Source organism: Podarcis melisellensis (assembly GCF_964234715.1).
Source record: "Podarcis melisellensis genome assembly, chromosome: 1".
Taxonomy (NCBI): domain Eukaryota; kingdom Metazoa; phylum Chordata; class Lepidosauria; order Squamata; family Lacertidae; genus Podarcis; species Podarcis melisellensis.
Window position 1 is genome coordinate 95,601,210 of NC_138528.1, and position 26,512 is coordinate 95,627,721.

The 26,512-nt window shown below is 40.4% G+C and overlaps 1 protein-coding gene and 1 long non-coding RNA gene across 4 annotated transcripts in view; one reads left to right on the forward strand and one right to left on the reverse strand.

Moving 5' to 3' along the window:
• Positions 1 to 26,512, reverse strand: part of TMEM163 (transmembrane protein 163) — a 109,441-nt gene that overhangs the window by 57,806 nt on the left and 25,123 nt on the right. The window contains exons 1-2 of one of the 3 annotated variants that reach the window (XM_081922055.1): positions 14,236 to 14,922; positions 10,623 to 10,742 (exon numbers count right to left, since the gene is read on the reverse strand). In XM_081922055.1, the coding sequence (XP_081778181.1) occupies positions 10,623 to 10,742; positions 14,236 to 14,410 (295 nt within the window). In that variant the 5' untranslated portion in view covers positions 14,411 to 14,922. Of the gene's footprint in view, positions 1 to 10,622; positions 10,743 to 12,870; positions 13,000 to 14,235; positions 14,923 to 26,512 lie in introns of those variants that run through there. The other 2 variants (XM_081922057.1, XM_081922056.1) reach the window with 2 other exon arrangements.
• Positions 13,484 to 20,377, forward strand: LOC309376101. Its single transcript, XR_014171064.1, has 3 exons — positions 13,484 to 14,115; positions 15,639 to 15,769; positions 19,490 to 20,377. It is a non-coding gene; the product is annotated as an uncharacterized lncRNA (long non-coding RNA).

Genomic DNA, 26,512 nt, shown 5'->3' on the forward strand with positions numbered 1-26,512 from the left:
GACTGTACAACCATCAGAGGCCTTAAATTCAGAAACTTGTAGCTCTTTTTTTTAAAAAAAACCGTCTGGCTCGCCAGAGCAGCGATGTCACGCTGGCCATGTGACCCGGAAGTGTCTCCGGACAGCGCTGGCCCCTGGCCTCTTGAGTGAGATGGGCGCACAACCCCAGAGTCTGGCAAGACTGGCCCGTACGGGCAGGGGTACCTTTACCTTTAATCAAATGCTCAAGAGGATTGAATGTGTGTGTGCCTGAGTGTGCATAAATCTGCAAAGCTAGAGGAGCAGTCAAGAGACATTTCCTGGGAAACCATTGAATAGAGGGCAGCAGGTGAGAGGATTTGTAGTTCTCCTACCCAACACTTACCAATAAAAGAGATGGATATTTCTATTCAATAATCATGACTCACAGCTTTTAATAGAATTGTCCTCCATTAATATACCAAATCCCTTCTCCCCTTTCATTTCTTCAAAGCTAGTAATTACCATCATATCTTGTAATTTCATACGTTAATTTTTAACTCTTAAGTGGTATGTGCTATGTCAGTTTGTGATCAACACTAATTTGACTTCACTGGATGTCCCAAAGTTTTAGTACAAATTAAGAAATTGCTTGTCTGCTCTCCCCAATACAGTAGTAAGTTTTCTATATTTAAGCTGGAACCCTATATACACTTACAGTTGCCTGAGATTAAGCCCCCTCAAACTCAGTAAGACTTACTTCCGAGTATACATACATAGGACTGCCCTGCAAAGCTTTAAAACTTTTAAACATTTATTTAAAACTGCAATCCTACGTGCACTCATAAAGAGGTTCCAATTAGGTTATAGTTGGGCTTATACCCAAATAAGTGGATACAGGATTTTAACCAAACTCTTGAGAATTTTAGTTTCTTTCCATACCCTTTTTCAGATTGTATTTTTGTTTAACATATTATGATCAAAATAATACACCGCAGCATTATACAAATATGTGGCGCGGTTGAACATACAAAAGCATTTTGCGTTTTTCACTCCCAAGAGAAGCTGCATATGCAGGAAAAAAACCCCCTGATATGAACAAAAATAATCTGACATTCAATTCAAGAAATGAAAATCCTTCCTTCCACCATGGCTGGCATGAATCATTTTGCTACAGGAGGAGATGGCATTCTCCCACTTCCATCTGGACTGGAACCAAGTTTCAGCTGCAAAACCAGCAACGTGATAATGTCCACACTGCTCCACAGAATAGTAGGCTAGCTCAAGGGAACTTAACCCTGCCTAATGTTACAGCTACCCCTCCATTCCTGCATTGTGGAGGGAAATCACAATACTATACAGCAATACCTTAATATCCGGAAATAGTGAGCAAGCCTTTTGAGTTCTCCAGATCTCTTTTCAAGATGGATGTTAAGCAACAACAACAACAAGAAAAAGTGGAGGGGAGGATGAGTGAAAAAGCTGGGTGTGTTGGAGCCCAGAAGTCTGTAGACTGTAACCGTCTTGAGATGCTGCCTAAAAACAACTAGTGTTGAAATATACTGATGAATTTTAATCCAATCCACATTTTAATGTTTTATCTTCCTTTTTAAAACATACCTTTCTAAAAAGATCCACAATACAGCTAGTGGCAGTGTTTGAAAAAGAATAACATCTTATTTCCAGTTATTGACACATGCCTCCTGCAGGCACAGATTTAAATTACTATAAAGTATTCCAGATTTTACCTAAATCCAGCTATGCTGATTTATCATACACTTGTATCATGGCATAGACAAATTATTATTGTTTCCAGCTGAAGTAAAACTTGTAGATTACTATGGTTGTACATCTTCCTCAGCATCAAACCATACAGGTCAAAAACTAAGCTTTTGGCGTAGGATTCACTATGCCCATGACAACCTGTTCATAAAGCACAGATGGCAATATCATACCCTAAATTATATTTCCTGCAAAAGGTACCACTTGGATGACAGTTAAACAGATTAATTACAAGGAAAGGTCAGGCGTTTATGCACCTTGTGCGACATAATTATTTATACTTGCATAAAATATTTTACCAAGAGGACAAAGATCTGAATGATGTAGTTGTGTTGATACATAGCTGGTACAACTTGTTTTCCTTGGAAAACAAAGTACAATAAGTTTTGGTGTGCATTTTTTAAAGAAGCCAGGGCATTTTTAACTGCCATTCCTACATCACTGAACCAAGGTATGTCTGCTACAACTACTTTCTGTTACTAAGTGCTCTGGAAGTCATTCGGTGGTTTATTATAACAATTATCATTTATATATCCCTTTTCACTGCTCAATGAGTTTCACACACTCAATAATCATCAAAACCACTTTTTAAAGACAGGCTGATATTACTGCCTATATCAAAGCTGGAGGACTGGCAGATGAACATTTATACGGTCCTTTACAACTTCCTTTGGTAGTTTATGTAACGAAAAAGCTTAGGAAAACAAAAAGGAAATCCAGGAGGACAGCAAAATCAGGGCTAGATGAGCCTCTCTGGGGAGAGCATTTCACAACTGGTGCACCATCACTGAGAAGGCTCTGCACCTATAAGCTACCTCAATTCCAATGATAAGGATGCCCAGAGAAGGCCTTCTTCATTTGTAATGCTAGTGGGATCAAATGCATCTCAGCAGTTCAAAAGGATAAGTGACCATGGAACAGATGAGAAAATAAGAAAAGAGCTCTATAAAGGCTGTGTACCTTTGAAGCACACTCAAAGCACACTATTTCAAAGAATTTTGGCCACCTCACCCTGAATTACATTTCCCAGCCACTGTTAAACTACCATGCCCAGAATATATACAACATCTCATTTCACATTAGATATTAGGCCTCCTACTGTGTAATCAACCTGCTTGTGCCATTTATTCATTCTGTCCATAACAGTACGCTATAGAGTTGTTTTCTATATTTCATAGCAGATTGTTATCCTACCATAAAACTGCACTATTGAATTTTTTTTAGTCTTTTTTCACTAAAAATACATTCATTAGTCGTGCTCTATTACGTTTTGAAATATCAAGACTTGTTAATTAAAATGATAAGTTTGTGTTGCATACCTAACACCCCACACGTCAAACCCATAGAACAGGCTCCTTTGGGTATTATTAGTTCCACACAGCTGGAAATGATAGTCTGATAAATGTTGGCTGCCACAGTAAATCACATAACAGTAAGGTCTGTTGTGTCAGGAAGCAAGCATTAATTAGTAAGGGCTGATTTAACTCAAAAGATTAACATCCTCAATCATACAGTGAGCCTTTCTTCCACACCACCTCTCAGCCACTCCTTGCGATCTGATAAAGAGTTTGAGGTCAACTTAAAACATTCAGCTCATAATATCTTGCTGATATTGGGTGGAGTTTTTGCTAAGGTAACAAACATCCTGCTACTCAGTCAATGAGAGTTTCTGCCGATTGTTCCAAAGAATCGGGAACTGGTCTTTTAAGGCCTAGTAAAACAATATTGCTCTAAAATCATGTATTTAGCTCCGAAGAGATCTTTACCCTCATTAATAACATTACATTTTGAAGCATTTCAAATACAACGATTCACAAAACCATGAGGTGGAATCCAACTGTGCCCTTCTAATAGCAAAATGGTTATTAATCCAACAGACACCTCAGCTAGCAAAAGAGGGTACATGATTTTTAACCAACTCTACCTCTCTCCTGTTGGAAGTAAAGCTGCATCTGAAACGGGGGTGGGGTGAAGGTTTTCATTCTTTTTTCGCCCTCCTCCTTCAATTAGTGTTAAGAGACTTTCCTTCTGTTAAGGACTCCATGATCGCAACATGTAACTCTGTCCTCACGAATGGCTTTAATTATTACTAGGAATAATAAATCTTAAACATCTTTCTTCTTTCAACCAGCAGTCTTACTAGACTATTTATTCCTGTACTCTGCTGTGACATACATGCCCAACTCCAACATCTCTTGCCGCCTTTTTACATTTCCCAAAAATATATTCAAGAGTTCAGGAACATTCAAGAACAGCAATGAAGGGTAGGTAGTACAGAGGGCTGAGGGAGGGGTAAATCTGGGAACAACCAATACCATCAGTACTGCTGGCATGGTCCTCAGAACAATGAATTGTAGGCAAAATCACTCAGAGAGCTGCTACCACTTTGCCACAACAATGGCAAAATACAGTTTAAAAGTGAAGGGCATTTTACACTAATTTGCCACCTCCATTGCTGATTGCAACAGTGCTCTTGCAGTAGGTGGGTGAGCAGCAGAGGGAGGGAGAGCAGCAGGAGTGGGTGGGTGAGGAGAAAGGAGAAGCAGGTCTGTTGGACAGCCATTGAGTTGTAATTGATTGGTAATGGGACATGCAGGGAGATAGGAGAGACATAATCTGTCATCTCACCCAATCTGCTGTCTCAGCCTTATGGTTTAATGCAGCTCGTTACTGGGCTCAGCCTTATTGATAGGTCACTCTACGTAACTAGTACCCAGTAATTAGGGAAAGATTCTACCAGGCTGCAACTCAAACACTGCATGGGGGAAACATTTGGAAGCTAAATTGTAGATCATGTTTAGGGTAATTGATGGTTGTGGTATTCTGCTTTTCCAATGGAAAAGAAGTATTTATTGCGACCGACATATCTAAGTGTGCAAAATTCATACTCCTATAAATATTCTTAAAATCGCTGATTATGATGCACAGGTGTCATTCCCACTGAGATTAGTTTTGGGGTATTACTGTCATTTTTAATGAAATTATAAGACTGCTCCATCTGGTCTTTAATGAAACACCTGGAGCTACACGTAGAAAGCTCCTCTCTCCATACTCAGCTGGCTGCTACTTTAACCTGGTACTGAGAAGCATGTAAATTACAGTGTGAGTCATATTTGAACTTAATTACAAATTGCATACATACACCATGAGCTACACTAAACCCACTAAAAGCTACACTCTGGTTTATGGTAAACCAAAATATGATGTTTATTAAACTGTTCTCTACATGTGCAGAAAGATTAGAACAGGTAAGTAGAATTCATTGTAAGATTCGCCAGCCAAGTTTTTCTGATGAAAAGTGAATGATCAATGGTATATGGTTATTTCCATGCAAGTATTTGTTGACTTTGAAATCCTTTTGAGATCTTGTACTTAACACCAGAACTACATTGTAGTTAGAATATCTACGTGTGAATTGGAGTATCATGCTAGAAAATCTAATCAGCACAGGTATCATAGGAGCCAACACTCTGGTTCCCCAAAAAAATATTTGAGCAGGCCAGGCCATTTTGAAAAATTGTTTCTTTGTTCCATTTTGGAAAGTTGTTTCTTTGTTCACTATACATTTGGACACCTCTTAAGATATTGTGACCAGATTCTGCATGATAGTTCCCGAGATCAAGGTGCAGGTCTTCATCTATGTTTTGATACAGGTGGATACCAATTTGAATCAAGATGACAGAATAAACTTTTCAAACTGCAGTGTTTTCATTTATTGGAATCCCTAATTTCCAGGTAGTTATTAATTAAAAACCTATTCCATTTAAATATATTTCATATTTTTAAAATAATAAGATCTTAAAAAGTGAATGTTCTGTAATTTCTCCAAGTATTTGGCATAATTCACATATTTTTGTCCTTAATTTGAAATCCACTGCAAAAATTGAATAGCCATGACATATATCCTTAACTATAATCCTAATTGTGAATTAGCATAAACATCAACTATGACCAGCTACCAGAACTTCAGAAAGGCTGAACTTGCTGATGACATAAAAACAGAAAGACTCAAAAGTCAAAGGGTACATCTCTTCTACCTTTTTCTCCAGGACTTCACAAAGTGAAATGCATATTGCAGCCAGACATCCTCCCCCAATCATTCCAACCCACTTTTCCTCAGAAATTCAACAAGGATGGAATTACATGTTTGCACTGGAACTTGCTGCTCTTTAGCCTTTAACATTAGTGCTCCCTCAGGCAAGGAGAGCACTCTTAGTGCCTCAGACCCACCGCCTGCAATAACCACCTGTTTCATAATTCTGAGCACTACCCTGGCTCAGGTGTAAATATTGCAATATGTTTAACATGGGGGAGGGGGACTCAAGAAAGTGTAAACAAGCATTAGCTTTCCCTTGTTGTATATTTTTAGGATAATATCTATGTTACATGTGAATCTTCAGATTCTTGGATTGAGAGCTTGAATGTTGAGCTCCAGAAGCACATTCAGGGTGTCAGAATTTTAAGATGACTTAAGGAATGCTATTATCTTAGAAATCACTATTATGACTAATTTGAGGACCAAAAAGAAATGTACCAAATGTACCGAAAAGAAACACACAAAACATGTTCTCAGTGCATCCCAAACTGTATACTCTCTTCTGATCATGAATGATAGGCATTCATTCAATGCATGCAGCTGCCATAATCTGTAGACCCATAAATCTACAACAGTATTATTTCTGCTGACAACAGCAAAGGAAGCTCCATGGAGGGGACAAATCTTCATAGCAACAATGGGGAACAGTGCTTGCTAGTCTACCTTGGTGATATCAGCTGTTTCTAAAGGAGTTTCTACATTAAATTAGTCATCTAGTAACCATTCAGGCAGCTGAGAATATATCACCTAAATCTGATTCTTGACATTTGCACTGTCACCAGACATCTCTGCCTCCATAGTTCAGAGAATGACATGCCCTTAACTAGATTAACCAACAGGTTTTCAAGTTGAACAAAGAAATAATCCTGCTTTTTGGATTCTACTTGGCTCCAATCATTCCTCATTATCCTTGGTTTGTCCAGAATATCTAATGAATTTTTCTTCGTTGCAAACTGGCAATGCTAAACAAGAAAATGGTTCTAGCCAGACCTGCAATAAAGATTGGAGAATCTACTACAGATACATTTAAGACTGTATTTTTCTGCTTTCTCATTAAACTATATTGAGAAAAAAAATCATTCCAGAGTCTTTTTTTAAATAACTCCATCAATATATCTGTATATCTCATGCACCCTACTCTTGTGTTAAAGCAAAAGCTTGCTTAAGAGCAGAAGGAAAATTATGAAGACTGAGGGCTCTTCCAGACTTGTGCTTGTCCCATGCCTAGAAAGCATGTATCCAAGCATTTTTCCACTTGCCCCAGTGCTTTCCCCCAGAAAACCTGCTCTTTAGTGATAAATTGGCACAAACATCAAGCCAGAGAAAACTCGATTTACACTTGTTCCGATTCAGCGGTAAGGATTGGGTTTCTTCTGAGGAAAGTAGCAGGGTAAGGGCAAATCTGGATGAGCCCTGAATAATAGCATGTAAAAATAAACTGAGGTCTCAGAATATATCTTAAAAGAAATGAAAATGTAGGAACACAGAAAGAGAGCAGTAACAGTCTGACAGCTACCGAAAGTGTTGGCTAGCTGATCTGCATTCTCAAGAGAAGGGGGTAGAAATCACTGGACTTCAATGCTAACACTTTGCCATTGTGAATAAGCAGAACAGGAAGAAGCTAGGAAACAGAGTGCCATAAATAGCAGGTGTTTGGAAATGATTCTCAGAGTCAATCTAGCTATCCCAAATGACAAGCAGAAGTCAATCATATAACACAGGAAGCAATCACCAAGCTGTCTGGCAAGCATCTCGGCTTGAAAGATTGGCCAAACATGGGAACAGCTGACAAATGAAAGGAAATATGAAATATGGAGAAAATGCAGCGTTATAGTAATGAACCATCAAACAACTGAATCATGCATAAAATTAAATCACTCCAACTTTATCCAGGCTATACTTGATATATTGAATTACACTGTAACACATTTTTTTATTAGCTAATTACATATCAGCCGACATATACTTGTTTACATTGAAGATATGTATTGTGTCTGTATTGAATCTTTTGTAAACCTAAGGTATGGGAACTTCGTTGAAAGTTACATTAAGACAAACTGAAAATCAATCAAGCAGTCTTAGAGAAATGCTTATATTGATTAGAAAGCTATCTAGACAACACAGCATTTAGCAAACGTATAAAATTTGAATATTCTGTTCACTTTATACTATTACATAGCATTCTGCTGCAATCAGATAAGTAAAACAAGTATTTAACAGGCAGAATATAGATCTGAGGGTCAAAAGATTAGACAATGTGTGATTGAATCCCCAGCTTGTTGCTATTACAGTATCGTTTTAATAAGAATAAGGGGGGGGGAAGAGATGTAATCTGATCAAGACTGGAACACTTGAAAGGAGTGAGCAACCCCCCCCCCAATTTTGTCTCCTTACCTATCATGGATCCCACCAAAGACCTACATGCCTTATTAGTGGGGAGAACGTGTGTCTGTATATTCTCTTTAATGGTGCATACAGCAGCTTTGGAGATAAATTAGATCACAAACATGGTACCAGTGCCCACTGCCACAGCCCCACTGCAACAACCCTGATCAAATTTGGAAACCCTTGCAACTATTCCAAAAAGAAATAAAAGCAAGCAGGCTTTCCTGTCACAGATGTCCAACTTACGTATTATCTAGCTTGGGCCTTTGATTCTATACCAATTAAATCAGCACTGAACATGCTTGTAGTATAAATGCTACGTACCTAATAAATCTATTTTACTATACTAAAATGCCTATGGGTTTAAAACCTATATGATACTCAGGTTGCAATCCTATGTGAATTTTCTTTTGACCAAGTCCCATTGGAGTTCACTTCTGAGTAGACATGCATAAAACAGAAATGCTAGATGCTATGTTGTGTTCCTGCTACTTGCAAGTTGATATATCTTGGGTTCCAGTATTAAAAAACACAGGTGTCTCTAAAGGGCACTTAAATTTTTTTCTAGGCAATTACCATTATTACTAGGATGTTTTTTAAATATTAAGGGAGGTGACTATAGATGCAAGGATATGACATCAATTAAAAAACTGTTTGGTCTCCCACATGCTACTTCAGTGCTTGATACAATGGGTGGTATTCAGTCAGTTTTTATTTAGAGGAGACCAACTGAATGAACATGACTAAGTTAAGCCCATTAATGTCACTGGGTCTACTCTAAAACATAGTTGAATACCAGCCAATGTGCCCCTCCATCTTTAATGTAGGTTCCTATGTCCTAACAGGTTTAATAGCAATAACCTGATACTTAGGAAATTGCTTTAACTTGACTAATCCATGCAACCCAGCATTGTATACTCTGAATTAAGCCCCACTGGTTTAAAGAGGACAAAGCAAAGTGTACAAGGCACTCTTTTTCAACAGCATAATATTTCATCCAACTGCACCACTCGCTATAGTTGGCATATTTACAGAATCAAAGTTACATCAAAAACCTCCAGTATGTGCCCTCCCCTTTCAAACTCATAGAAAAATTCTTAAAAGCCACAACCCATTTTGTCTCCCTAAATACTTCCTTGTGCCCTAATTGTATGCCAAGGCATTGTTAACATTGATTGAGGACAATATAATTGTTGCTGTTCTGATTCCAAGGCAGTAAAATCACATGAATGAAACAGGACAATTCTATTGTCTACGCTTTATTTCTTTTGTACTAGAGGAAACCCTGCTTTCACATTTTCTTTTCTTATTTCTTTTTAAATATTGACGCATGGTGTGTGTGTGTGCTTGCCATACAAATTACGCCTAGTAATATATGCTGAGTATTGCAGAGCCCATTTGGCCAGATTCTAATAGCTCCCCTTGGGAGCTGACACTAGCTTTCAGCCGTAGCCCATCACTGCAGATTAGCACAAGAACATGTGCTGCAACGGCATCCAGTTTTGCTTCTCTCACACCAAGAGATGATATTCTGAGAATCCACAAGCAAGTCCTGTGCGCCTCTGAGAACTGGAATTCTATTTTTAAGACGAACAATATTAAACCAAACAAAAGCCAACTAACTTTTCTGTTAAGCTACTGCAAAATCTTGTACTTTGCGTCACAAGATGTCTCTACAGAGTTAAAGTACTTTTTGCATAATTCATAGGTTAGCACAACCTGCTACTAAGTGTGTATCATTTAGACTATGCTGAGCTAGCGTCTTTCAATTTAAATGAAGCAAGCAGCCTTTAATTTCATGTGATTTTTAAAGTAATATTTGCTTTAGATAGATGCTTTCTAGAATATTTACTTAAAGAGCCTAAAGCAGAAAAGCCAGATCCACAGGGGCATCATTAAATGTACCCCAAGGAGCATATAATCTTATCAGAATGGTGGAGATTGCACTCCAAACATTAATTATGTATTATTAGCCACAGGAAAATAAATATTAAATGTTTTGTGTGTAATTTTTCTGCCTTTGCTCTGTATTTTTTTAAAAATGGCATCCAAGAAAGATACAATCTTGTTTAAACTTAATTCAATTTAAATTAAATTCACTGTATTTTTTTTTGTATTATTGAGAAAAGAGAATACATTTCCATATCTGCAAAGACTAACAGGAAACAAAAAACTGCTCCTTCATCTGACCTTCAACAATTATGTCCTCTTCGCAAAAAAGAAAAAGAAAAAAAGAGTACACACAGCTGTTTTATTAATTTATAAGCACGGGGCAAGCCTTCTCTAAGTCACTTCAGTAGCAGAGCTATATAAAAGCACACAGCAGCATTGTGTATGGCTTTTTAAGCATTCGGGTATCGAAGACAAAGGCTGAAAGATTTGAAATAGGTTCAATACTCACTGAAGGCAGCAACTGCCAGAGCCAGTGTGACAATAATGGAAGCCCATGAAACCCACAGTGCCTTCTTTCTGTAGCTTTGAGCTTCGTGAGGTTTTAGTCTTGTGCTGCTTTCTAGTAAACCTGGTAAGGGAATCAGAAGAGGAAATCAGTGTGGGCTGTGTTTTATTCCCCTTTTAAAGAAAAAAAGAAATTAGGTCCATTCAGAACCAAACCAGGAATTCCTTGTGTATTTTTCCCGTTTAGGAGAAATCCTGTTCACCTTATTTATATACCATAAATAATGCTAAAGCAGGTGCATGAGTTCAGGTTTGTCTTTGTATTTCACAGGAGGTTAAAAAAAAAAGAGTACCAATTGCTGCCTGGAGCAACCTGGAGCCAATCATAAAATAACCAGACATCTTTAGATTTTTGCATTCACACACTCAATTCCTGATCAAACCTTAAAGAGCATGGGGAGAGATTGCTTAAGGTGCCAGTGAAACAGATGCACAAACCAAGCAGCAGCTTGATAGAAGAGCAAAATAAAGGTGCTGATCTGATGCATCTCTGAAAATCAGAGCAGGTGCAGTAGAGGTTAACATACACCATTGTTGTGCAGCCATCTCCCCAAGCTTGTTGGGGTTTTTTGTGTATTTCAGTTCTAAGGACTTTACTTGCTCTAGCAAAATTTAGTCAAAATAAAACAAAACAGGTGTGTTCATGTATTAAGCTCCCCTCCCCCTTCGTCTTGTTCACTCTGTGATCTCTGGAAAGAATAGAATAAATATTTCCAGTTGGATTTTGCTAACTCTTGACAACAAATGAGCTATCACAGGATCAGACTTAACAAAACTCCAATGAATTAGTGTGGTCCATACCAAAAGAGCAATAGGAGGATCTATGCCCCGCCAAAATAGAACACATATTTGTGGTGCAAAATTAATAACAACACTAGTTAAAACAGTTAAAACCAGTTCTTGGTTGCTGCTGGATTCTGAAAGATGGTACAAGTCTAAATTGTTTAAACACCACTTGGATTAAAATTTATGCATTTTACATTAAAATATTTGAATCTTACATACTATTAGAATTGGACAAATGTTTTACAATTTACTACCTCCAGGGAAAAAAGGAATGTGTCACCAGGTAAATTGTTCCCCTTAAAACATATTGTGCTTGTATGTGTGAAAAATCTTTGGGGATTGCACACAAGCATCTATCTGCCAAACACATAAAATGAAAATAGTTTCACAGGTAATGATAGACCTTTGCAACTTATATCATGAGTGCAAATCCCATCCAGAATGTGACTTCAAATCCTCCTATGGCACATACCTGGGTTAATTTATACACAGACAAGGCTAGAAAGGGTATATTATAATTATAAAGTCATGTTCACATTTGAAGATTACGCCATTTGATATTTTAGTACATGTAATGAAAGATGTGATGTGCTTTATTAAACTGATATTTTTTCCCATTTGTCTGTAAAAAATAATTTGTAATTGATACAAAGAAACTCTCCTGCTGACAATACATTTATGAAGTTGTTTTTTTTACATATGCTGCTTTAATTGGTTTTACAGACTTTTTTATTTCAGATTAACTGAAATAATTTTAATGCATTTTCTTATTCCAAATACAGTAGTCACACACAAAGATTCTCTACTTTCCTAACGAAAGTAGAGAGGGGACTCTCACAACTTTGTTTTATACTAGACACTGAAAAAGACTAAGCTTCCCTAAAGGCTGAAACTAAAACCCTTATACTTTGTCCATGATCCATCAAAATGCACCTGAACACCCTACAGACATAGCATTTCAAAAAGAAAAGAATAAATTCATTGAAATTTTGATTGATTAAAGCAAAAAATAAAAACTATTCCTAACATTTCCTTGGAAAGAATAATAACTCAGACCTGTGAGTTTGTTATCAATGGAAAGGGAGGGACAAGGAATGAGCTTATGGGTTCTTTGTCTTATTTCCCCCATACATCCATTATCTTTTACTAGGTCCTTTGTTCCTTCTCACCATCATCATCTTAAATCTATAGAAGATGTTTAGTCGGAAGATCATTCCCAGGTGAATCAAGATCCCTCTATTCCTGAGCCCAAACTCTTGAATATATAGACCAATTTGGCATATACTGCCCAATCCTTAGAAAGTGACTAAGCCACTGCAAAAGGCCTTCAAATATCAGTATTTCATTTAGAAGAGCAGCTCCTAATTAAATAAAAATAAAAATGGATGCACAGTGACCCATCATACCCAACAAGATTGTAGCCAGAATACTGCCTGGGAATAGGATCATCCCTTTTTATAACTCGGAAACTGACTGTGGACAGTTGCAGAGAACGAAGAGCAAAGAGCAGGCTCCAAGTCAGGCAGGGAGTTGCTTGGCTTCAGATGAAACAGAATGCCATGGGAAGAGTGCAGAGAAAGAAAAACACACAAATCTATTGAATAGGCACGTGCTTGGCAGGTGCCTGTTAGGGAGACAATAGACTGAATGCCCCTTCTTTCTAAGAAGGGGTGCGGAATGGGTAAAATAACATGCTTTCTTTGCAGTCAATGGGGACGCCTGTCTGCATTGTAGTGAATGCATTTTAAATTGCATTTTGAAGACTGGGTGGTTCAAGGCTAAAGAAAAGGCGGGTGTTTCTTTGTTTAAGGCTGTCAGTGCTCCATTTCTTTTCTAAAATAAAAAAGAATGAGTGAGCAAAGAATTTAACTGCAAGGTTGGCAAAATAGATTGTGTTAAGTGTGTGGGTGTGTTTGTGTAGAGAGAGAAAGAATTAAATATGAAAGACAAACCAACAGCACAAGCTTAACCTTGTCTACTCTGAAGTAAGTCCTAACGAATTCAATGGGACTTACTCCCAGGCAAGCAGAGTTAAGATTTCAGTCCAACTATTAAGAAGGGTCAAGGAGGACTGAGAATGGTCATTCAGATGGCTGCTGCAGGTGATAAGACAATGGACGACAAGCAGACGAGTTGTGAGGAAAGAACAGCTAGCGGTGGAGGAGACAGACCACGGGAGGTCCATAGATGATGTATGAGAAGCAGGAGTGGCTGAGGAAGGTGAAATACAGGAGGCAGGATTCAGCAATGGAGGATGCACGGCAAAAATGGGTCTATAGGAAGGAAAGGGCGGTAAAGGCATAAGAAGGGATGAAGTGTGGGGTCTTGGCATGATATAGCTGGTTACAAGAGCGACGTGGCAGAATTTAGTGGCGTTAAGAGTAGCGATTTATTGGTCAGCGAGGTAAATTAGAAAGTGCTAGGACGTCCGTGAGGGAGATATAGAGGCGAGCGGGTGGGCTGCAGAGACTTGGCCGGACCCGGGATGGCGAGAGAGAGACAGAGAAGTGATAGGCGCATAGAAAGGAGCCGGCCATAGGGGTGAGGTGATTGAAAGAAGGCTTTCCTAGAGAGTCGCCTGGGAGCGGTGGCTTCGCAGTGGGTCGGTCCTGTTCGACGCCAACTTAAGGAATCTTTCGGGAGCCGGCCAGGTGCAGGGCGCGCGCGGGAAAGGAAGAGAAATGGGCGCGTGACAGGAGCCTGGTTTCTGCAGGGGGGGGGGGAGAGGAGAAGCATGTTGTTGGGAGACGTCACTGGCCCCAAAGACTCACCTCTATCCTCCAGCTCTTCACTGAACTGCACGTCCTCCCCGACGCGCAGCGTCTCCGCTGGCTGCGGGTCCCGGGCCGGGTAGGCTGGCGGGGGAGTGGTCCCGGGGGGCTGCACGATGGTGGGCTCGGGGAAGCTGTTGCTGCCGCCGCCCAGTTCGTCTCCGGACGTCTCCATAGTTGGGCAAGGCGGCAGAGAAAGCAGAGCAAAGGAAGAAGAGGGCGAGGCGGCAGGGGACGCCAAGCCGTAGGAAAAGGCACGCGCGCGCGGGGAAAGAGACGCCGGGGCTTCCTTCTCACGAGCCAGGCATGCAGCGAGAGAAAGTGGCCGTCGCCTCGCCTCGCCCTGGCCGCTCCTCCTCGCACATCAACTGCAGGTGGGACCCGCCGGCGGCCTCCCCGGTCGCTCGGCTCCTCCCACCGTCCTCGAGGCGGACGAGAGCGCGCCCAAACTCCCCTCCCCGAGCTCCGGCGTCGGAGGGGCTCAAGAGCTGGCGGCGTCTCTCCAGACTCGGAGTCCCAACAAGCCTTGCCGAAAACCTCCCGTTAGCCGAAGCCAATGCTAGGCTGCAGTTAGCAGGAGGCTACACCTCGTGTTAGCACGAGTCTGAGCTCCCACCCGCATCATGGGAAGTTTATGTTTAATTCAACTTGTGCGCTGCCCTATTATCGAAAGAGGTCTCGGTCGCGGCTGTGGGAAGCAACGCGCTCAACCCGCAGCCTCCCTTTTTAAAATGCTATAAATTAAAGGAGGAGGAGGGCGTATAGCGATTGTAGCAGCGATTGCGGTTTAAATAAAAACAAAAAACTATCTCAGCCCGACCTTGCTTGTTTAAAGAGATGCAGCGCAATCTATAGTATGTTTACTCGAAAGTAGGTTTGGTTGAGCTCAGTGGGGCTTACTGCCTAATGTTAGGGTTGCAGACTTACCAAGGAGTAAGGCAGCACTCCTAACCCTATCTACCTGGGAATAAACCCCGCTAAATTCAATAGAACTTTGGCGTGATGGTTAGGATTGTAGTGTAAGCCCCACTGAATACAGTTCTTCCCAGTAATCCTGAAAATCTGAAAGGACCGCAAATCTTGAGCCATCCCATTCCCAACACCTCTTGCTTCATAGATTGGTAATCCTTAGAAAATTTGATATGTAGCTGTACAGCTTCGGCCAGAACTCAATAGGGCAAAAACCAATCCCAGAAAATTGATGTCTATATAGGTAGGTTTGAGGCCTCATTGTGGTATACAGTCTGATTTTGTTGAGACACCATCCCTATTTGCAAACATTCACAGTACACTTAGAGGGGAGGAATTGTAAGGGTAGCACCAAGTGTTCCCCCTTCTAAATTCATATACATAATGGGTGTGTGACACATGGAAAAGACCACAAGATTACATCTAAATTGCAGGATATGAGACACACCTTCTGACCCCAACTGCTATGGAGGTTAGACATGTGGAAGGGGTGAGAAACAACTGTGATTCCTACTGCTCCATTGCATAAGCAAAAATGTCCACACCCTGTTAAGAACTTCCTAAGGTGAGTTAATGTGATGTTCAGAAAAATACCTGTTTTAAAAGTTCTCAGCCACAGAATGGTCCCAACTGTCTAGATTTGTGGGTGGCTAAGCATTTTTCTATAGCCTGTGTGATGGGTTAGCCTTATCCACTCAGGAAAATGCATCACAAAGGCAATAGGAAAAGGGGGGCTACATATAGGGACTAGTGAGTAAGCCCACAAAATAAGTGACTATTGGAAGGGACTGAAGCAGACAAGGCTGCTGATGGACAAGTAGAAGGATAGGATGGTGGGTTGGGCAAGACCAGCAGGACCAGCAGGGTCTCCAGACCTTTGGCTCGCATTAAAACAGGAAAAAGTCAGTTATACATTTTTGAAGAAAGTTACGAGTCCTAAAACCTGACTCATTTGAAATAAATTAGGTTTCCTCCCTATTGGGGGAGGGGAATGCAATATTACAGTCACTTCTTACCAATTTTTCATCACTTAGCTGTTGTTTATTAATATAAGGTAAAGGTAAAGGGACCCCTGACCATTAGGTCCAGTCGTGACCGACTTTGGGGTTGCGGCGCTCATCTCGCTTTATTGGCCAAGGGAGCCGGCGTACAGCTTCCGGGTCATGTGGCCAACCACTGAGAAGACTGTTTCATCCCACTTAAACATGCTTCTACCCAAGTGGAGCACAGAGAAGACACTTTCCATCCAATTTTCAGCAGGCAGGGTGATATGGAAGGAAGCAATCTGGACTTATGTCATTTAGGGCTTTGGAGGTAATTGCCAATGATTTGAATTGTGCCAGGAAAGAAGTTGGTAATCAGTACAATGTGATCTCAGAGGTCTGCACTCACCAGCGTCCTTTCAATTGCATACGGGACCATTTGAAGCTTCTCAAGACTTTTCAAATAAAGCCCCATGTACTGTGTGTTTAATTAATCCAACCAAGTTGTACCTAAGGCATGTTTTTTCATGCAAAGTTCTAGCCTCCTCAGAAATGAGCATAGCTGGTCAAATGCTCCTGGCTACATCCTCTATCTGGTCTTCCATTTGTAAAACTGAGCCCCAAACACGCCCACACCAGATTGTAATTACTCCAAAACAAGCTGAAGCACTATTCCAGAGACTATCTCTTTCTTTATCATTTTTAGATGGTACTTAATACATACCAGGATTAATAAAATGTTTTCAACATTTGAAATGCATGGTTTCCCCCTCAGATTTTTATTATTATTATTCTATGTGGATTGTTGGAAAGGGTAATTGGAATTATTTCACAGATTTATGCACTTTAACTTAGTAATGAACCCTTTAACACCTTAAAATTCCTGGTATAAAATATTTGTTTTGGATATTAGGTGAATACAGAAATGGCGTTTAAAGGGTCTGTATCTGGGAAAAAAGGCTAAGGCATGTGTCTCTCAATCTATTTCCTATTGTTGTAACAAAATTATAATAATTATAATTTATTTATACTGCCCTAGTCTCTGTCCTCCTATCCAGCAACACGAGAAAGGTTCTTGTCCATTGTCTCTGAAGTCAGCCTTAACTACGGATCCTATTTATGAATGAACACAGGCGGCTTTGATTGAGCTGAATAAGGGGTTACTTTAACCAACGACCACTAATTTCGACTTAGTAAATTCGGACCACATCAGAACCCCTGACATGTCAACAGTCCTCTTTTTATTAAATACATCATTTCTGCTGAGCCTTTTAGGGTTATCCTTCCATTGAATCCACTTTATGTCCATCCTAATCTGTACTGAGGGTATAATATTAGCCCTATACCTAATAATAGCCATATTTACCTCAATACCAACACTCCAACTATTGCTATTATACCAATTCTACTCCTAGCAATATCCGCCTTTGAAGCTGCAACAGGCCTCACCCTTCTAGTCAGTTTTGTCTTCCATCTGGTAGGGGAAAACTAAAAATTGTCCAGTTTATGCCTTTTCCAGATATTTCCCTGGCTTGAATATGTGGTTAGATTGCTCAATTGGTAGCACTTGATCTCAGGAGCCTCATACTAGGCAAAAAGATTTCTGTATTGCATGGAGTTAGACTAGATGACCCTCATAGTCCCTTCCAACTTTGCAATTCTATGATCTGTGTACTGTTTTATGCCTAAGTGCAGACTAATCAAACCTCAAAGATCCTCTCTTATGGAGGCTAATCTCATCCACACACACTTCCTAGTACTCATATTTAAAATAAATAGTTTGAAGTGGACTTCTGTTTACCTTCAACTGCAGCTAGTCAGGATCAGGTCCCAAGTACTCGTCAATTATTTTATTATTTGATACATCAACTAAATATTTGTGATTTGATTGTTAGCAGTTATTAGATGTGAAGAATAAAGAAAAGTGGGTTTAAAAATAAATGTAGTTCAAATCCATCCTGTTGAGCTTGTCTGAATGAGGCTGTGGATGGTTTTCTAAAGTCAGCAATTTTCATTAATGGCAGAACTTCGGCAATGCTTTTACAGCAGTCATTTGGGACCGTTTGTTAGTGACTATTACAACAATGGCTTAAATATATATAATATCTCTTAATCCTAAATACTAATCCTTGAGATTTATTCAGCTGAGCTTTCAAATATAAGTTTATTAAATAGGGAAATGGAATCGAGGAAAAAAACATTAAGGTTGAGCTGGTTTGTTTTAAATTTTCAAAGACCTATGCATATGAAATGTTTATTTGGTGCGGGAGGGGGGTGTTGACCAGTGGGACAAATATTCCTTGTGACAGGATGCAAGTGTAAATATATGGTGACTGTGTTCTTTATTATATGTATTGCTGTTAGTATTGCAGTATTTCCCTTCATATAGGAGGAAGACACTAAAGCAGGTTCCGGGAGCCTGTGGCTTTCCAGAAGCTGCTGGACTACAACTCCCATAATTCCTGAGCATTGGCCACACTTGACTGGGGCTGATGGAGGTTGCCTTCCAGCCCACCAGCCCCAATGGGCACCTGCCACTGCCTAGGAGTAAGCCCCACTGAACCCAATAGGACTTACTTCTTAGTAGACATGTATAGGATTGCACTCTGTGCTGTGCCTATACCAGACTTCCTCAACCTCGGCCCTCTAGATGTTTTTGGCCTACAACTCCCATGATCCCTAGCTAGCAGGACCAGTGGTCAGGGATGATGGGAATTGTACTCTCAAAACATCTGGAGGGTTGAGGTTGAGGAAGCCTGGTCTATACAAAGGACTATAACAGATTGCATCCGTATGTATGTATGTATGTAATCGTTTCCGTGTGCTGCACTGGTGCTGGCTCGCCAGCTGCAGCTTCGTCATGCTGGCCACGTGACCTGGAAGTGTCTTCGGATGGCACCGGCTCCCGGCCTCTAGAGCAAGATGAGCACGCAACCCTAGAGTCGGACACGACTGGCCCGTACGGGCAGGGGTACCTTTACCTTTACCTATGTATGTAATACTTACTATACACCTATAAAAAACCTCTCAAGGTGTCATACAATGAAGTTGTGATGGACACAAGTAATTTTACTCTCAAAACCAGTTGCAAACATGTCACAGCATGCCACTGAGGGGTTGACTATATCATAGTAGTAGCAAGATTTTAACAAGTCTTGACTTACCAGGAAGAGGTCTGCTGGAGAACACTGAGTGGCTTGTGAAGAAAAAAATGCATCTTCAACCATCATCACAGCCATGGAGTAATCTTAATGATGAGCTCATACCAATGTTCAGTTGTGTTCCCTCCACTTGGATTCCAGATGTTTCCAACTTGGAGTGGTGACTTGTGCCCATTGGAACTGGTGGGCTGGAAGACAGAAAGCCCAAAAGTAGATGGAGCCAGAGCCAATGACAGGCAGATTCAACTATCTCTAGTTTTGTCCACATCTTTCTCCCTGCTGAATTTTATAAGGACAACACTGAGACCGAGAAGGACAATGATAGCCATTGACACCCCCTGGTCAGGCAGATGCAGGGAAGACTGAGGTTGATGCTCCACTAGCCCCAATGGACCAGCCTGTACTGCCAGTTTGCTTCAACATCCTCAGCTTAAGTGCATACCAAGGAGCAGTACGGCTCTGCTAAACAAGAGATGTTGCTTTGGAGTGATCCTGCCAACCACCTGAGTTATCCCTGTATTCCACAAATCAACTAGAGCTTCAAGAACAGCACCAGCCAATGCCACCCAAGCTGCAAGATTCCCTCAGTGCATTCTTAAATTCATCAGAATTTACCAGCTTCCAGGAATGGGCTATTCAAAAATCTGTTATCTTTGGTGGATATTTAGATTCAGTCTTATGATCAGTGGAGTTTCATTTGTTCCCTAGGAAGAGTTTTGAAGAAGCACATTAAAAGAGAAGGGGGGGGGCCTAGAGGCTGTTATGCAAGCAAACCAGAAAAAAATTCCCCAGGTGTGTTTTAGAATATGCGTCAGGTAGTTTTCTGTTGACAATTTTTATACAAGTCATTATAATACAGAGAAACCAAATGTTGCATCACAGGTGCCTGAAAATGGTTTGTTTGTCTTTCCACATTGCTCAGTTCCCTAAGAGCACACTTACCACTTTAGTGTATTTTGATGCTAAGTGGTCAAACAAGTTTATTGCTAGTCATTTACTTTATTTCTTAGGACACTGAAGCAGAAACAGCCCTGATTTGAGGGTGCTAAATGTGCAACATGTTAGTGTAGTACTTTCTGTTTTTGTCATAAGCAGTGAATACTGTATGGTGTTTGTCATCCTATCAGCTTATGTTTATTTTTTAAAATGTTTTAAATCTTCATCGTAGTGATTTTAGATATTATTATTCTCCTTGTTATTTCTGCTTCATATTTTTAAGAATAAATCTGAAAGTTTACAACACATTAGAACATCAAATAAAACAATCCAGGATAAAACATTACTAAAGAAAGTAAAATATTCTCCTAAAGGTTTCAAAACAAAGCATTGCAAAGGAGGTTGACTACAGAATGCACATTTAACACAGTAAAGATAACAGAAAAATTATCTTAAACATTTCCAAACAAAACATTACTAAAAGAAGTCAAATATAAAGTGCACAGATATATCAGCATACGGTAATTAACAAGAGAAAACATATTGTCATAAGCATAGAACAAACCTGCTGCTGTTGCTGCCAATCCTGCCAGTGGTGGTTCATGGCAGCTGTAGAAGCTCAAGCTCGATGACCCGGGTCTGCACTAAGAGACAGCCAAGATGTTATCAAACTTCGTTAGAGTAACAGGAAATACAAGTACTGTACTGTGCTCCCAGTTAAGTGAGGTTAGGTTATTGTAGCCATACTTCAAGTGGACCCATTAAAATCATTGGATTTCAGTTAGCCATTTAAGTCCATTCACTTCACTGGGTCTATATTGAGTCAAATAACACTTCCTGTTTCACAGTCCATGTCATCTGAAATAGGATTTTTTGCAATCTAACCAGCGCCGTCTTACCCATAGGTGCTAGGGGTGCAGGGCACCTGGGCGCTGGCCTGTCAGGGGTGCTGGGCCAAGAGTCCAGGGCCCGAGAGTTGAGTCCGGGGAAGAGCCCGTCCATCAGTTGGAGCGCCGTGGCGGGCTCTTCTGCTCAGGCAGCTCTGCGCCGGGAGTTTGGGGGCGACTGAGCCAGCAAGACGCTGAGGCTGCTGGCCAGCTCCCCCCTCCTGCACACCTGGGACACCTGGGAGGGGGGCGCCAGCTGGATCTTTGCACCCCAGTGCTGCATATGCTTAAGACAGCCCTGAATCTAACACAAGGAGAGTGAAATGTGCAAGCACCTGATGCAGAAACAATATCTCCTTTCACTGCAACAGAGCTTTTAAAGAACAAACATCTCCAGTTATGAACAGATACTACAAAGGCCAATTGAGTACTTTGCTCGAGGGACCTCACATGCAATCAACTTAATTTATTTTAGTGGTCACTGTGAAATGTAAAAAATAAAATAAAAATCAAAACATGAGCTCTGGGCGTTGTTTGAGAAACTGGGTTGGTATTATATAGCTCTAGAAATTAAATACCAAGTGTGGCATAACTGAGAAAGTTTGACATAACATTATGAACCTCAGAAAAATGGGCTGTCACAGAAAAACCCTTTATTTATTTTTTTAGAGATGAAGCTTTGAATTCAATGGCTGTGTTCACAATTCATGTTAAGCCATAGCTAATGTTCAGCTGTGGTTAACACAAACTAGCAGGGTGCTAGTGTGTGGTACTCAGAGCTCCCTGCCTCACTCATTCCTTACCAGCCTCTGGAATGGAAGCTTGCGAATCAAAAGTTCCGTGGACATTTGGTAATGACAAATCTCTCGCAGTGCCACAGTACCAGGCCTGTAGCGATTAGGTTTCTTGACTCCACTAGTAGAGGGAGTGCTTTTCCTAGCAGCTTTGGCAGCCAGCTGTTTATGTGGAGCTTTGCCACCAGTGGATTCACAGGCAGTCTTCTTGGTACGGGCCACTTCCCTTTACTTTTTCACTGTTAGGAATGGATCCTTTAAAAATATTTCCGGTCCTATCAGCTGCAAGGTACATGTCCCTCTCCTTCCCCAACAAACCCACTACTCGATCCAAACTTATTATGATGGAAGTTTTTGGGTTAAGCTCACAAGGGTCTTGGTGGTGGTGGTTTTATAACAAGTTTTTTTTTACAAAACAACAGCGGCAACCTTCCTTGAAATTCCAAATTGTTATGCCTGCTTATGAGGCCTAATCATAAGTTGCACACATGACTCTTTCCAACAATGGTACGCTTTCAGAAAGCAAAATGGACAAATCTTGAAAGTTACATATGAATGTACATTTGCAATGTGCAACATAGAGCAAAGTCATATAACATTAAATAGCAGACTTCTTATAATTTCAGAATGGTATTTTACAGCTCTCATGTTGCTGAAAATGTCCTAAAATGTCCTAAAAAAAAATCCCAGTTCCTCTGGACCATATACTAATACTTCCTGCCTGTCACCTCTGCCTATCTGTCTTTCTGTTTGTCTGTTTCCATAAAACGTCAAGCCACTAATACCCCCACATTTCTGATACTCCATTATATAAGTTTAAAATTGAAATGGGGCTATGAGGACATGCTTTTAAAAATTATTTTTATAATATTTTATATTCCTGTGGTTAGCTTTGTACTTTTTTAATTTAAAAAGTTGGTATATAAATCATTTAAATAATGCAATTGGTTTGAATAATCGGGGGGGGGGTGCATTTGAGGTTTAAAGAAATACTTCTCATATACCAAAGATGTCTCCTGTGCTAGTTCACAGCTGCCGATTCAGAAGTCATTGGTGAAGTCCAGCATCCATTAAATTACATAATAAAGGTAGGAGAGTTAGGATAATTTCAACACACTGAAATATCCAGACATCCCCAATATGAAATATATATAGACATCGCCAGTATGTTAATTCTCCTACAGCTGTTTGTGTAATAAGTGGGGGAAGGGTGTCACTCATGAATAGAGGGAATGACTTGAATGCAAAAATTACCAGGTTCAAATCTCAGCATCGGGGAAAGAGAGGCACTTCTCTAATGTCCTGCAGGATTGCTGCCAGTCAGACACTGAGCTAGATGAGCCTGACATCTAGGAAGCAGTCCAATGCCCAACAGGTGCATCTTAGTTGTTACTTAACTATATTTGTTACTTAGCTATATTTTCATTTTACACTGTCTGCTGCTTTTTAAGACTTCTCTTTTAGCTGTTCATCATGACCTTCTTGACCAGGGGTCAGCAACCTTTTTCAGCCATGGGCTGGTCCACCGTCCCTCAGACCATGTGGTGGGCCGGACTATTTTTTGGGGGGAGGGGGGAATGAACGGATTTCTATGCCCCACAAATAACCCAGAGATGCATTTTAAATAAAAGCACACATTCTACTCCTGTAAAAACACCAGGCAGGCCCCAAAAATAACCCAGAGTTGCATTTTTTAAAAAGGAACACATTCTACTCATGTAAAAACATGCTGATTCCCAGACTGTCCGCGGGCTGGATTGAGAAGGCGATTGGGCCGCATCCTTAGGTTGCCTACCCCTGCTATTGGCCTAGGCTTTAAAAACAAAACTAGTGTCTCTTCTGTGTGCATCACCCGTCCTTAAAAATGTAGCTTCCAAATCATTCAACCTATTACTTTAGATTCTGCATCTCTTAGTTTCGCTCTCTTGTTTTGTCAGGCTGCTTGTTCCTTCTTCTCTTCCTCTTGGCACCACACTTGTTAAATTTGAAAAGGATAACAGCAGAAGTGCCATAAACACTGAGTGTGTGACTTATGCTGGCAATACTCACCCACAAAGCCTAATTTGCAATGGATTAACTTGCCCTTAATTTTCATTTAATTAAATGTGAAAACAGCACGTACCTGTGAGAATGTTTTTAAAAATTAAAAAATTAACAAGCTTTTAGAAATCTAAACAAGCTGCCAAAAGACAATGTCCCAAGCTAGACAGGCTGAGCTAAATTTAGAATTTAGAAAATGGTTACTGCTGGACACACAGCAGATGTGTACCTTTTTGTGTGCTGCATCCTGTTCAAGGCTTCTCACTGTTTCACTGCTACATTGCTGCACAAAGCTTAAGTGAGTGAATTCGATTCCTACCTTAACCTACAGCATCAGGCAAACCGAATTATTGGCACTTAAATTAACCTAGATGGAAGAAGGAGCAAATGATACAGTTTAATCTACGTAATATTTACATGGAAGTGACAGCCCCTCTGTTCAGTGGTCCCAACTTCACTGTATAGGATTTCAGTCTATACAACTGAACATGACTGTGTGTAGATATAACAACAGCAACAACAACAATTTATTATTTATACCCCACCCATCTGGCTGGGTTCCCCCAGCCATTCTGAGCGGCTCCCAACAGAATATTAAAAACACAATACAGTGGTACCTTGGGTTAAATACTTAATTCGTTCTGGAGGTCCGTACTTAACCTGAAACTGTTCTTAACCTGAAGCACCACTTTAGCTAATGGGGCCTCCTGCTGCTGCCACGCCGCCGGAGCACAAATTCTGTTCTCATCCTGAAGCAAAGTTCTTAACCTGAAGCACTTTTTCTGGGTTAGCAGAGTCTGTAACCTGAAGCATATGTAACTTGAAGCGTATGTAACCCGGGGTACCATTGTAAAATATTAAACATTAAAAACGTCCCTTAACAGTACCACTTAATCTCTGTCTCTGCCCTGATGGCTACTATAGGTGAGTCAGAAAAAAAGATAACCTGAATGCATGATTTTGTCTTCTACTCATCATTAATTTGTAAATATAAATTTGCTGAGATTCAAGTTTGTTGGTTGGTACTGAAGGTCAAAATATTTCTGAAATGCCAACATCCTTTTTAAAGATGAAGTGGAAACTATGAGAGAGAGAAATTAACAATGTTATATTGTTTCTACACAAAATATTAGAGCATCTGATGAGACTGCTGATTGGTGCTGTCACACTCAGGGTCATCCTTATGGGCTTCCTATAGGCACCTAGTTTACCAGTATGAAAACACGATGCTAAGCTAGATAGGCCTTTGACCTGATCTAGCAGAGCTGTTCTTATGTTCTTAGACATATGTCCTTAGGAGTATTGGTCGCATTTCCAGTACAGTGGTACCTCGAGTTAAGAACTTAATTCATTCTGGAGGTCCGTTCTTAACCTGAAACTGTTCTTAACCCAAGGTACCACTTTAGCTAATGGGGCATCACACTGCTGCTGCACCACCGCCGCACGATTTCTGTTCTCATCCTGAAGCAAAGTTCTTAACCCAAGGTACTATTTCTGGTTTAGTGGAGTCTGTAACCTGAAGCGTCTGTAACCCAAGGTACCACTGCAGACTGATTTCCCTAGTGCTTCAGCAAGCCACATGTTCACAGATTAGCACACCAGATGGGTGCTGTTAACAAAAAACAGTGGTGCTACTAGTCCAAACAAATACCACAGTAACAGTAGTACCTAACCAGCCATTCAGTTTCTAGCCATTTCTACAAGAAAGCACTTATTTCATGTACTTACTGTGTTGCTACCACTCAGGTTACAGGAGGAACTGCCACCTAGAGGTGCCTTGATTTAATCAAACATAAAGGCAGCCTCAAACGTTTGCTTAGGGGCTTTGCCACTAGATGGCATCATCCATTAACTGCAAAGATTAAATGCCTTCTGTCATGACCTTAAACTTGACAGAAAGTAAAATGTAATGGACTAGATATTTTTAAAGTTATGCGCTTCTTCACTGTATCCTGATTCAAGGTTTTCTACTGAAGATATGAGATAGCAGTAACAAAACAAGCACACACATGATGTAATCTCTGCTGTAAAGCTGGAATTATATACACATGCACACCACACAGCAGCAGCTCAAAGGACTAGACCATTATTCTTACGGATTCTCACATTATACACACACACATACAGAGAGAGAAAGGAAAGTTCACAACCAATGACTGGGTAAAATCTTGTTTCAGTGAAATCAGCATCTGTTCTTTGAAGGGCAACATTACAGAACAGGCATGTGTTTAGGGTCCTTATTGGTGCCACCACATCAATCATGCCAGCTGCATAAACAAATCAATAATCAATTGGCTGGTTCAGTGGATGATACATTCCCCCCATAAGGTGCACAAATCCAGATTTGTTACTTTGCCCTAAACTGCCCTCAGATGGCATGGAAACACCTTTTCCTGCCATGCTCTGCTGCCTAGTCACGTTCCTTGGCTTTTTCTCCATAGCAACAACATTTGCATTGCCTCTTCTCCACCAGATTATTTTGTAGCTCTCTTAATCACTTAGTCTAT